The sequence below is a fragment of the Oncorhynchus tshawytscha genome, linkage group LG10 (genome assembly GCF_018296145.1).
Source record: "Oncorhynchus tshawytscha isolate Ot180627B linkage group LG10, Otsh_v2.0, whole genome shotgun sequence".
Lineage (NCBI taxonomy): Eukaryota > Metazoa > Chordata > Actinopteri > Salmoniformes > Salmonidae > Oncorhynchus > Oncorhynchus tshawytscha.
In genome coordinates, this window is record NC_056438.1 from 60,480,671 (window position 1) to 60,493,044 (window position 12,374).

General features: G+C 40.6%; 1 protein-coding gene across 1 annotated transcript; it reads left to right on the plus strand.

The window, feature by feature from the left end:
• Positions 1–3,177: 3,177 nt before the first annotated feature.
• LOC112260562 (proteasome subunit alpha type-7) lies at positions 3,178–11,326 on the plus strand. The gene is made up of 7 exons (XM_024435780.2): positions 3,178–3,371; positions 9,155–9,281; positions 9,361–9,485; positions 9,948–10,070; positions 10,330–10,449; positions 10,745–10,807; positions 10,899–11,326. Exons 1-7 carry the CDS (start codon positions 3,270–3,272, stop codon positions 10,992–10,994), a joined length of 756 nt encoding a protein of 251 aa, XP_024291548.1. The 5' UTR covers positions 3,178–3,269; the 3' UTR covers positions 10,995–11,326.
• Positions 11,327–12,374: the final 1,048 nt, after the last annotated feature.

Genomic DNA, 12,374 nt, shown 5'->3' on the forward strand with positions numbered 1-12,374 from the left:
TAATCAAGCCTACCACTGTAGTGTCGTCTGCACACTTGATGATTGAGTTGGAGGCGTGCATGGTCACCCAGTCATGGGTGAACAGGGAGTACAGGAGAGGGCTGAGAATGCACCCTTGTGGGGCCCCAGTGTTGAGGATCAGCGGGGTGGAGGTGCTGTTTCCTACCCTCACCACCTGGGGGCATCCTGTCAGAAAGTCCAGGACCCAGTTGCACAGGGCGGGTTTGAGACCCAGGGTCTTGAGCTTAATGATGAGTTTGGAGGGTACTATGGTGTTAAATGCTGAGCTGTAATCGATGAACAGAATTCTTACATAGGTATTCCTCTTGTCCAGATGGGTTAGGGCAGTGTGCAGTGTGATTGAGATTGCGTCGCCTGTGGACCTATTGTGGCGGTAAGCAAATTGGAGTGTGTCTAGGGTATCAGGTAGGGTGGAGGAGATATGATCATTGACTAGTCTCTCAAAGCACTTCATGATGATGGAAGTGAGTGCTACGGGGCGATAGTCGTTTAGCTCAGTTACCTTAGCTTTCTTGGGAACAGGAACAATGGTGGCCCTCTTGAAGCATGTGGGAACAGCAGACTGGGATAGGGATTGATTGAATATGTCCATAAACACACCAGCCAGCAGTTTTGGAGGGGGACTGTGTTATTGACATATGCATTTAGTCCTGCATGTTATACTAATTCCAAAACAATACATTAATGTACTGTTGTTGTGTTGAATATCAGTTGTAAATATCAGTGCTGTGTTCTATCATACGAAATGAAACACAGTGAAAAGATACTACATTTTCTTCAGAAAGACAAAAGTCATCTTTGCTCTGACACATCCACAAAGAATGACTAATCTGGGTCAAAGATCATAGTATATGTCAATTATTCAGTCACTTGTTGTCATTGCTTAATATGTTATAATCCTCTTTAGTAAGTGGAGATGGAAGAGTTTTGATTGTCTTTGGAATTTGAAGTTTTGACACAGATTAGTCATTCTTTGTGGATTTGTCAGAGCACAGATTACTTTTGTCTTTCTGAAGAAAATGTAGTACCTTTTCACTGTCTTTCATTTTGTATGATAGAACACAGCTTGCTTCAGGAATTATTGGACCTTCTCTAAGGTAAAGCCCACACTTGATTTTTATACTTGAGTGCAGTCAAAATACCAGTGATTTACATGTAGTGTGTACAATTTCCTAAATTGAGAATTATCTGAAATTGCTATAATACTAAATAATTCAAAAAGCTGTATGTTATATATGCAGGATATTTTATTTGTCAGTCCAAACTTCAAATTCCAAAGACAACAAAAACTCTTTCATCTCCACTTACTAAAGAGGATTATAGCATATTAAGCAATGACAACAAGTGACCGAATAATTGACATATACTATGATCTTTTGAAGTCACATCAAAAGGAACAATTTGTGTTAATGTCCCCTGCGTCTTTTGAGAGTCAGCAATTACAGTCTGTTTAGTGACAGCAAAGAGGTTATAAATACCTGGCATTACAGTTTCTGGCAATGCATGGATTGGTGGTGGATGTGACACTAAACTATAATTTTCTCATAGGTGCTCCCATTTTAGAAAACAGTCAGACGGTAGTAGTTGTAATGTCTGTGTGATTATTCTCCAAAGCAGTCGTATTAGAGTGCAACGTGAATAAGTTGTCACAATGGAATGCGAAAGTATGTTTTATATGAGTTATCAGAGAGAAAATGACTACATAATACATTTGAAACTATTTTAAACTTGCTGATCTTGATAGATAATACATAATACAGAGACGTGATGAATATCTTTCATTCTTTTCTCTGGTGTTGGTTTTGAAAACTTGGTTAATAGGCCTTTACAGTATACTGCTAACCTTGATAGAAAAGCCTATAACTCTCCATTGTTGTTCTGAAAGCTTCATTATACTTTGTACTGTCAGCCTTGTTGTCTCTTGTAATGCATTTTAAACTCTATAAAAAGTAGCTTTGCTGACCTTGATCGATAATCATGAAAATCTTGCTTGTAAATAATCTTGTCTATGATATACATTTTTAAAACTAGTTAACAGGCCTATGCCTTTACTGTATACTGTTAACCTTGACAGATAAGAAGTATATATCAGCCTACAACTTGTAAAAAAAAAGGTGCAATTATACTGTGGCCTGGTTAATATTCATTACATGTAACTTGTAAATACATAAGATTTTGTTTTGATTAAAAAAAGTTAGGCTTATATATAGCGTACACAATAGCTTATAACATACCAGTATTTGTAAACCTTCAAAAGAAATGGTGATATTAATGGGCTCCTGAGTGGTGCAGCGGTCTAAGGTACTGCATCCCATTGCTAGAGGTGTCACTACAGACCCTGGTTCGATTCCAGCCTGAAACACAACCAGCTATGATTGGGTGGTGCACAATAGGCCCAGTGTTATCTGGGTTAGGGTTTGGCTGGGGTAGGCTGTCATTATAAGTAAGATTTTTTTCTTAACTGTCTTGCCTAATTAAATAAAGGATAAATAACTAATAGTACAACAACAAAATTATCAATACAAATTTTCTAAGCTTTGCAATGCTGCGAAAAACAGTTGTACTGCACTAGAGTGCAAAAACAAATCGATATTCCCAGTTCAGTATGTCTTTGCAAGGAAAATATTATTTTGAAAAATAATATTACACGATCACGCTGCCAGCATAAAATCCAGCTGCTAGGAGAAAACTAATAGAATAGGACGCTATTCTGTAACGTATTAGCTAGTCCATTAGAGGGGTGAACGAAAATGTCATTAACATATTTATCTTCGTGAGATATTAAAAAATAAATTGAAGTAATAACTGAAATATAGAAATAATACCAATATGTCAATACATTGTATCATTGTTTAGTGGGGTGCAATTAAGACATATAAAAACAAAACAATATGTTCAAACCCTTTCTAGTAGAGGAATAATCCAAACTTAATTTTAGGGGATTGGAAAATGCAATGCCCCGGAAAGGAACCAAACAGCGCTGGAAACGTCTGTATCAACCCCTTACAATGGTTCCGAACCACACTTATGAAATATTTTCGAGTTATGGAGAGTGAAATAAAAAGTTGCACTTGGATAACTTTGAAATGGTGGGTATTTTCTTAGGGAAATGCTCAAAATTGAACTCGTCCAAGTTCAGAGTTCAAGCGCATGCGCTCTGTGAGTGTACACACAAAAACTGACTAGGAAACATTCACTAGCTGAGTAGCTACACACATGTCACTGCATTTCTTTCTAGCAACAACATAATGGCAACAAGATATGACAGGGCGATCACTGTGTTTTCTCCTGACGGTCACCTTTTTCAGGTGGAATATGCGCAAGAGGCTGTGAAGAAAGGCTCCACCGCTGTAAGTTTATGAAGCTGATAAGCAGCTGTTAGCTATGTCATTTAGCTAACTAGATCACTTTTAGGGACTTGGATGAAGGAGAAAATTGATGGTTTCCACTTGTAACCACAGCCACAAAGTCCAAATTGGCTATATTACATAAAAACATAAAAACAAAAGTGTTAAAAGCAAAAGTGCTTTTTAACCATCATTTAAGGTTAGCAGTGTGGGTGAGGTTAGTTAGGTTTCAAATCAGATTTTAACCAGGGGTGGGCAAACTTTGCTCGAGGGCCACATCGGGACTTTAAAATTCAAAGGAGGGCCAGTAATATCTAACAATCAGTGGCGATTTTAGCATGGAAATCTTTGTGGGGACCAAAAAGGAAGGGGATGCATGCCAGCAAAGCCACTACACAACACTAAACAATACATTAATTGCACTTTAACGGTGACAAACGGTGCCCACAAACTGTTAAGGCCTACATAAAGCTGTCCCAACAGCAGTCCCAACACCTTACCACTACTACACCTGGCTATCAGCAGAGGCTTATCTGGCAGTGGAACAGTTAATTCAGCCTCATTTACTGCCTTTAAAAAAATCATAGCTGATATGGCTGACTTTCTTAAACAAATGTGCTTTCTAATGTAAATTGAGATGTACAAACTATGGCATAAGGGGACAACAAGCGGATAAGAGGCAATCTGTAATTTCGATTGAGACATTAATGAGCGAGCTAGGATGAAGGTAGTCTAACTATTTGTTTAGCACTTTTGAAATGTACAGCAACAGAATTCAGAACATGGGCTGTTCTTAGTGTTCTTCCTGTACACCAAGTCAGCGTAGGATAAATAAAAGGGGGCTTGTAAATTAGGGATGCACGATATATCGGTATCGGACGATATTAGCTAAAAATGGCGACATCGGCCGATGTCTAGTTTAATGCTGATGTGCAAAACTGATGTCAAAGCTGACGTGCATACCTATATAATAACGTAGGTACATGACGTAATGACGCCACGTAAAATGTAGTGTGAGACTTGCAACACAGCATTCCTAGTCTACAATGTCTGCTGTGTGAATCGAGCAGTCATTTGTAAGAGGAAGAACATTTCAGCAAGACAACTCAAAGGCGAAATCCATTAACGCCAAGATAATGGAATTCATTGCCCTTGACAATCAACCGTTCTCTGTCGTGGGTGATGTTGGCTTTCACCGAATGGTTGTGCACCGGTACACACTAAGTATGCACTATTTCTCAGATGTTGCCCTACCGGAGTTACACATTAATAGCGTCACTGCTATTAGCTTCGCGACTGACATTTGGACTAGCAATATCAGCCCCATGAGCATGCTGAGTCTGACAACACAGTTGGTCGTCAAGGATTTCGTACTGAGGAAAGTCGTCTTGCATGCTCATGAATGTGGCTGTCATACCGCTGCTTCCATTTCAATGCCATTTGAGCACGTCTGAAACTTGGAAACATGAACATGCTAGCTCTATTCGAACAACTGACTCAAGAAATAAGCTCATCAACTGCGCCGGCAGCAGATGTGATACCCTCTGTCATGGCATTGAAACGCCTGCTCAACAAAACTGCCCGACACAGGCTGTGATTAAGCGATTCTGTGGCATTCTCTCTTTACTGTGTCGCCACCATGCTCAATGCTATGTACAAGGACCACTACTTCGATGCAGACAAGACACAGGGTTTACTTGAAATGTTACATAAGCAGCTAAACAAGATGGAAATGAACACAGTGACCGCACCGAAGAAGAGGCCATGGACAGACAGAGCTGAAAGATCACTGCTTGACATGTATGATGAAATCAAATTTTGTTAGCCACATGCAACACCTTACAGTGAAATGTTTACTTACGGGCCCCTAACCAACAATGCAGTTAAAAAATATAAAATATAAGAAATAAAGGTAACAAGTAATTTAAAGAGCAGCAGTAAAATAACAATAGCGAGAATACATACAGGGGGGTACCGGTACAGAGTCAATGTGCGAGGGCACCAATTATTTGAGGTAGTCTGTACATGTTGGTAAAGTTTATTAAGCTGAGTATGCATAGATAAGAGCATAGCAGCGGTGTAAAAGAGGGGAGGGGTGGCAATGCAAATAGTCAGGGTAGCCATTTTGATTAGACGTTCAGGAGTCTTATGGCTTGGGGGTAGAAGCTGTTCAGAAGCGACTTGGCACAGCACGATAGCAGAGAGAACAGTCTATGACTAGGGTGGCTGGAGTCTGACAATTTTTAGGGCCTTCCTCTGACACCGCCTTGTATAGAGGTCATGGATGGCAGGAAGCGTGGCCCCAGTGATGTACTGGGCCGTACGCACTACCCTCTAGTGCCTTTTAGTTGGAGGCCGAGCAGTGGCCATAACAGGCAGTGATGCAACCATGCTCTCGATGGTGCAGCTGTAAAACCTTTTTGAGGTTCTGCAGACCCATGCCAAATCTTTTAAGTCTCCTGAAGGGGAATAGGTTTTGCCATGCCCTTTTCATGGCTGTCTTGTTGTGCTTGGACCATGTTAGTTTGTTGGTGATGTGGACACCAAGGAACTTGAAGCTCTCCACCTGCTATACTACAGCCCTGTCGATGAGAATGGGGGTGTGCTCAGTTCTCTCTTTTTTTTTTGTTGTCCACAATCATCTCCTTTGTCTTGAACATGTTTAGGGAGAGTTTGTTGTCCTGGCACCACACAGCCAGGTCTCTGACCTCCTCCCTATAGACTGTCATCATTGTTGGTGATCAGGCCCATCACTGTTGTGTCATCGGCAAACTCAATGATGGTGTTGGAGTCTTCCCTGGTCGTGCAGTCATGAGTGAACAGGGAGTACACGGGGACTGAGCACACACCCCTGAGGGGTCCCTGTGTTGTGGATCAGCGCTGCGGATGTGTTGTTACTTACCCTAACCACCTGGGGGCGGCCCGTCAGGAAGTCCAAGATCCAGTTGCAGAGGGAGGTGTTTAGTCCCAGGTTCCTTAGCTTATTGATGAGCTTTGATGTCACTATGGTGTTGACCGCTGAGCTGTAGTCAATGAATAGCATTCTCACATAAGTGTTCCTTTTATCAAGGTTGGAAAGAGCAGTGTGGAGTGCAATAGAGATGGCATCATCTGTGGATCTGTTAGGGCGTTATGAAAATTGGAGTGGTTCTTTGGTTTCTGGGATAATGGTGTTGATGTAAGCCATGACCAGCCTTTCAAAGCTCTTCATGGCTACCGATGTGAGTGCTACTGGTCTGTAGTCATTTAGACAGGTTACCTTCGCTTTCTTGGGCACAGGAACTATGGTGGTCTGCTTCAAACATGTTGGTATTAGAATTGGACAGGGAGAGGCTGAAATTGTCAGTGAAGACACTTGCCAGTTGGTCAGCGCATGCTCACAGTACACGTCCTGGTAATCCGTCTGGCCCTGCAGCCTTGTGAATGTTGACATGTTTAACTTCTTGGTGACAGGGGGCAGTATTTTCACGTCCTGATGAAATGCATGCCCAAATTCAACTGCCTGCTACTCATCCCCAGAAGATGAGATATGCATATTATTAGTAGATTTGGATAGAAAACACTATGAAGTTTGTAAAACTGTTTGAATCATGTCAGAGTCTAACAGAACTTATTTAGCGGGCAACCCTGAGGACAAAACATTCAGATTTTTTTTTTTTGGTCACTCTCTTTTCAATGGGGTTTCATTGGGAATCCAGATTTCTAAGGGGCCTTTCTTGCAGTTCCTATTGCTTCCATTATAGGTCATGTCTTTAGAAATTGGTTGAGGTTATTCCTTTGTGTAATGAAGTACGGCCATCTTGAACGAGGGTCACTTAAAGTGTACTGTTAGATAGAGGCCGCGTGACCAGAAAGCTAGCTACATTTTTTTTTCTTCCTGTATTGAACACCGTCTTCAATTTTATTGATTATTTACTTTAAAAAATACCTAAAGTTGTATTACAAAAGTAGTTTGAAATGTTTTGGCAAAGTTTACAGGTAACTTTTGAGATATTTTGTAGTCACGTTGCACAAGTTGGAAACAGTGTTTTTCTGGATCAAACGCGCCAAATAAATGGACATTTTGGATATATATCGACGGAATTAATCGAACAAAAGGACCATTTGTGATGTTTATGGGACATATTGGAGTGCCAACAAAAGAAGCTCATAAAGGTAAGGCATGAATTATATTTTTATTTCTGCGTTTTGTCGCACCTGCAGGATTGAAATATGGTTTCTCTCTTTGTTTTCGGAGGTGCTATCCTCAGATAATAGCATTGTTTGCTTTCGCCGAAAAGCCTTTTTGAAATCTGACATGTTGGCTGGATTCACAACAAGTGTAGCTTTAATTTGCTGTCTTGCATGTGATTTAATGAAAGTTTGATTTTTATAGTAATTTATTTGAATTTGGCGCTCTGCATTTTCCCTGGCTTTTGGCCACATATCCCAGAGAGGTTAAAGGCATCAGCCGGTGTAGTACAACTCGATCTTAGTCCTGTATTGATGTTTTGCCTGTTTGGTGATTTTGGGGTTCAAAATTTTGGTTCCAACCGCCATGTCTTTGTGAAACGCAGAGTAGGTGATCTCTGCATGTGTGGTTCCCACGGTGAAGCATGGAGGAAGTGGTGTGATGGTGTGGGGATGCTTTGCTGGTGACACTGTCAGTGATTTGATTTAGAATTCAAGGCACATTTAACCAGCATGGCTACCACAGCATTCTACAGCAATATGCCATCACATCTGGTTTGAGCTTAGTGGGACTATCATTCGGTTTTCAATAGGACAATGATCCAACACACCTCCAGATGTGTAAGGGCTATTTGACTAAGGAGAGCGATGTAGTGCTACATCAGATGACCTGGCCTCCACAATCATCTTACCTTAACCCAATTGAGATGGTTTTGGAGGAGTTGGACCACAGAGTGAAGGAAAACCAGCCAATGAGTGCTCAGCTTATCAGTCCCCTGGGGTGAAATGAGCACTGAATACAGTAGATGTGTGGTGCTCAAAATACTTCCTATTCCAATTCACTCTCTTCAACCGGACAAACCGTGCCCACTTCAAAGCTTGCGTCTCGTTTTTTGGCAACAAATTAGTCGTTATCTCTTACCTGTGGGTTTTACTGCACTGGCTACAAATGATGGAAAACAACTACACCGCTCACTTGACTACCACTACCAAATGCACAGGAGAACAGGCCTTGCAGTTTTTCACAGGAATTCGTTTTTCTTCATGGATGTACATAGTAGCTCACCAGCACCAACACTTGGTTTGGAATTAAATTACATGCTAGCATGGCTAGTAGCTAACGTTAGCCAGCTGGAACCAGTATCGGGTCTCCAGATGATGTTGAGAAATAGTGCATTGTGGGTAGTTATCTGGAAATAAGTTAATAAATATGTAAAAATGCTAAAACCACTGTTTGTAGTTATAGGTAGTGAGATCGTGACTACAACTAAGTCTTTGACACACTGTTACTTTGAGTAAAAACTCATGCTTCCTACCCTTAAAGAAGAGATGGTCAAAATGGGTGGGGTTTATGACTCTGGCTGTTGTAACTAGTGACTTCCCACATTTTATAGCTAGCTTACTCAGTTAACTAGCTAGTAGTTGCTAGTAAATTATCATGTTTTATTATTTAATGCTGTTATCTGGAATATGTTTACTTGCATAATTTGTGTGATTACTAAGCTAGCAAGTTAACTGTTACTTAGCTAGTTAGATTTGCTAACTGTCACAGCGCATGTGTTTGTTTAAATAGCTAGCCGACTGTTTCATTTCCCCATTCATTCCTCTAACATTAGGTTGGCATCAGGGGCAAAGACATTGTTGTCCTTGGCGTTGAGAAGAAGTCAGTGGCCAAGCTGCAGGAGGAAAGAACAGTCCGCAAAATATGCACCCTAGACGACCATGTCTGCATGGCATTTGCAGGTACCTATAAACGTAATTAATATGCTTGAAATTGAAACCTGCTGGAAGCTTTGGTCTTATTTAACCAGCTGTCTGTCAGGCCTGACAGCAGATGCCCGCATCGTGATCAACAGAGCTCGTGTGGAGTGCCAGAGTCACCGGCTCACTGTGGAGGACCCAGTGACCGTGGAGTACATCACACGACACATTGCCACCCTGAAACAGGTAGGATAGCCTACATCGCCATACTTAAACCGGTAGTCTCCGTTCCTTGAACTAAGAACAAACAGCCCCTAACGGCTTGGCATAGAGTACCACAGAATGAGTCATAATACACACATCTAGAGGTCAAACATGGAAATGGTTCCAATACCTTTTTCACCATAAAACGTTCGCCATAGAGAATTTTAGGAACACTTTAAATTAGGGCTGTGTTTCATGTAGGCTTATCCTGGCGTGACATTTTGATAACCATGTAAGTGTATTTACGACAGTGAATTTTAGCCATATATTTGCCTGTATTTACCCCCCGTTAACGTGGCTATCATGAAGAACTACAAATGCCATGATGATTTGGATGAGACTGCCGAATCGAGGCAAAAATTAGTTCATATGATGCTTGACTGAATGGTCTTTTGAAGGTCAGTTTTGTGTTCATAACCGGTTTTTGATATTTTAATTCTCTAGCGCTACACTCAGAGCAATGGACGCAGACCGTTTGGCATCTCTGCCTTGATCGTGGGTTTTGACTGTGATGGGACCCCCAGGCTCTATCAGACTGACCCCTCTGGAACTTACCACGCATGGAAGGTCAGCCAATCCACAAAGATTCCTTACCTTTCTCCACAGCCACATATGTTAAACTTTCTTCACAGCTATAGTGTTATAACTAGTGTGCCTGAAGTGTATCATTGCAAAAATGTGATAATTTCGTATCCTAAATGTTCAGGTCTGTTTTTTAAATCCACATTAGTAGGAGAAAATATTTTCCTGTTGATGTGTATTTAAAATGTTTAACTTTTGTTTAAAAATGCTGAGCTACGGATTTGTTTCCTATGCCTTTGTTCAGGCAAATGCGATTGGCCGTAGTGCTAAAACTGTAAGGGAGTTCCTGGAGAAGAACTACACAGATGAAGCCATCGCCACTGACAATGAGTCGATAAAGCTGGCCATCAAAGCCTTGCTTGAGGTGAGGTCAAATGCTCTCTTTTATAGTGGTAAATACCAAACTGACCCCTAACCCCTACTTCTTAGGCACTTCTTGATCTGAGGCAATTGAATTGGTCTATTCACTATGGCAAAAATGCCACCTAGCCAATTAGAGGGCAAGATAGAGCTATACAATTAGCATATAATTTATACCTACAAGAATTCTGGATATTACAAACATTTAGGGGAAAGGGGACAATTTGCAATTCAGCATAGGTTTGCACCTGATCCATCATGCATATTTTTATGCGTACACCTTTGAACTATGTCTACAGGTGGTTCAGTCTGGTGGGAAGAACATTGAACTTGCTGTAATTAGAAGAAACCAGCCACTGAAGGTAAGGGTCTTGGTCTCATGTTCTAGTATTTACTGCTTTGCAAATATATTCGTCTATGGGCTAATTGCTGTATTTTTTTTACTCCATGTAGTTATTGGAGTCCAAAGAAATTGAGACTCTGGTGACTGAGATAGAGAAAGAGAAGGAAGATGAGGCAGAGAAGAAAAAACAGAAGAAGTCTACTTGAAGTCATAATAAAACTCTGGCTTTCATTTAGCACTTGCTTAAAGGCAGCATATTTGGTCTGCTAACATCAAAATGTGTTTACAAGCCCAAAAACAGCTTTCATGTCACACGCTAAGGGCAGAATCTTAACTTGATGTAGGTTGAATTAGTCACATCTCACATTGCCATCAATGCATTGTTTATGTGGAAATCTAAGTCAAATGTATGGATCTCAAGTTAGGATTCAGACCTACAATGAGGTCTCCCCTCTGCCCACTTAAGGTATGCTGTTGAACTTCTTTGAAGTGAATGTTATTGGTTCAAAATGCTTAATAAAGTCGACTTGTTCATGTACCATCTCTGTTTTTATTCACAAGATGCCCTATTACTTTCTGACTTCTATTGCATTATGGTGTCAGTGTTATTTTCTTTAGATTCATTTTTGTTTTTGTGACATGCTGGTGCTAAAATAATCATTTTCTGCAGGCAGAAACCAAGCACCTTATCACAGAAAAAAATATAACTAATATATATATCACAAACATACAAGTTTGGGGTCACTTAAATATCCTTGTTTTTGAAAGAAAAGCAATTTTTTTTGTCCCATTTTTAAAAGAACATCATTGATCTGAAATACAGTGTAGACATTGTAAATTACTATTGTAGCTGGAAACAGCAGATTATAAAAATACGTTTTTTTTTTAAATGGAATATCTACATAGGTGTACAGAGACCCATTATCAGCAACCATCACTCCTGTGTTCCAATGGTACGTTGTGTTAGCTAATCCAAGTTTATCATTTTAGAAGGCTAATTTATCATTAGAAAACCATTTTTAAATTATGTTATAGAAGCAATAAAACAGGCCTTTAGACTAGTTGAGGATCTGGAGCATCAGCATTTGTGGGTTCTCTTACAGGCTCAAAATGGCCAGAAACCAAGAACTTCTGAAACTCGTCAGTCTATTTTTGTTCTGATAAATGAAGGCTATTCCATGCAAGAAATTGCCAAGAAACTGAAGATCTCGTACAACGCTGTGGACTACTCCCTTCACAGAACAGTGCAAAAAGGCTCTAACCAGAATAGAAAGAGGGGTGGGAGGCCCCGGTGCACAACTGAGCTAGAGGACAAGTACATTATTGTCTAGTTTGAGAAAGACGCCTCCAGTCCTCAACTTCCAGCTTCATTAAATAGTACCCGCAAAACACCAGTCTCAACGTCAACAGTGAAGCGGCGACTCTGGAATGCTGGCTTTCTAGGCAGTTTTAATTTTGGATTGGAGATGCTTAATATGAGTCTGGAAGGATAGTTTACAGTCTAGCCAGACACATAGGTATTTGTAGTTGTCCACATATTCTAAGTCAGAACTGCCCAGAGTAGCGATGCTAGTTGGGCGGGCGGG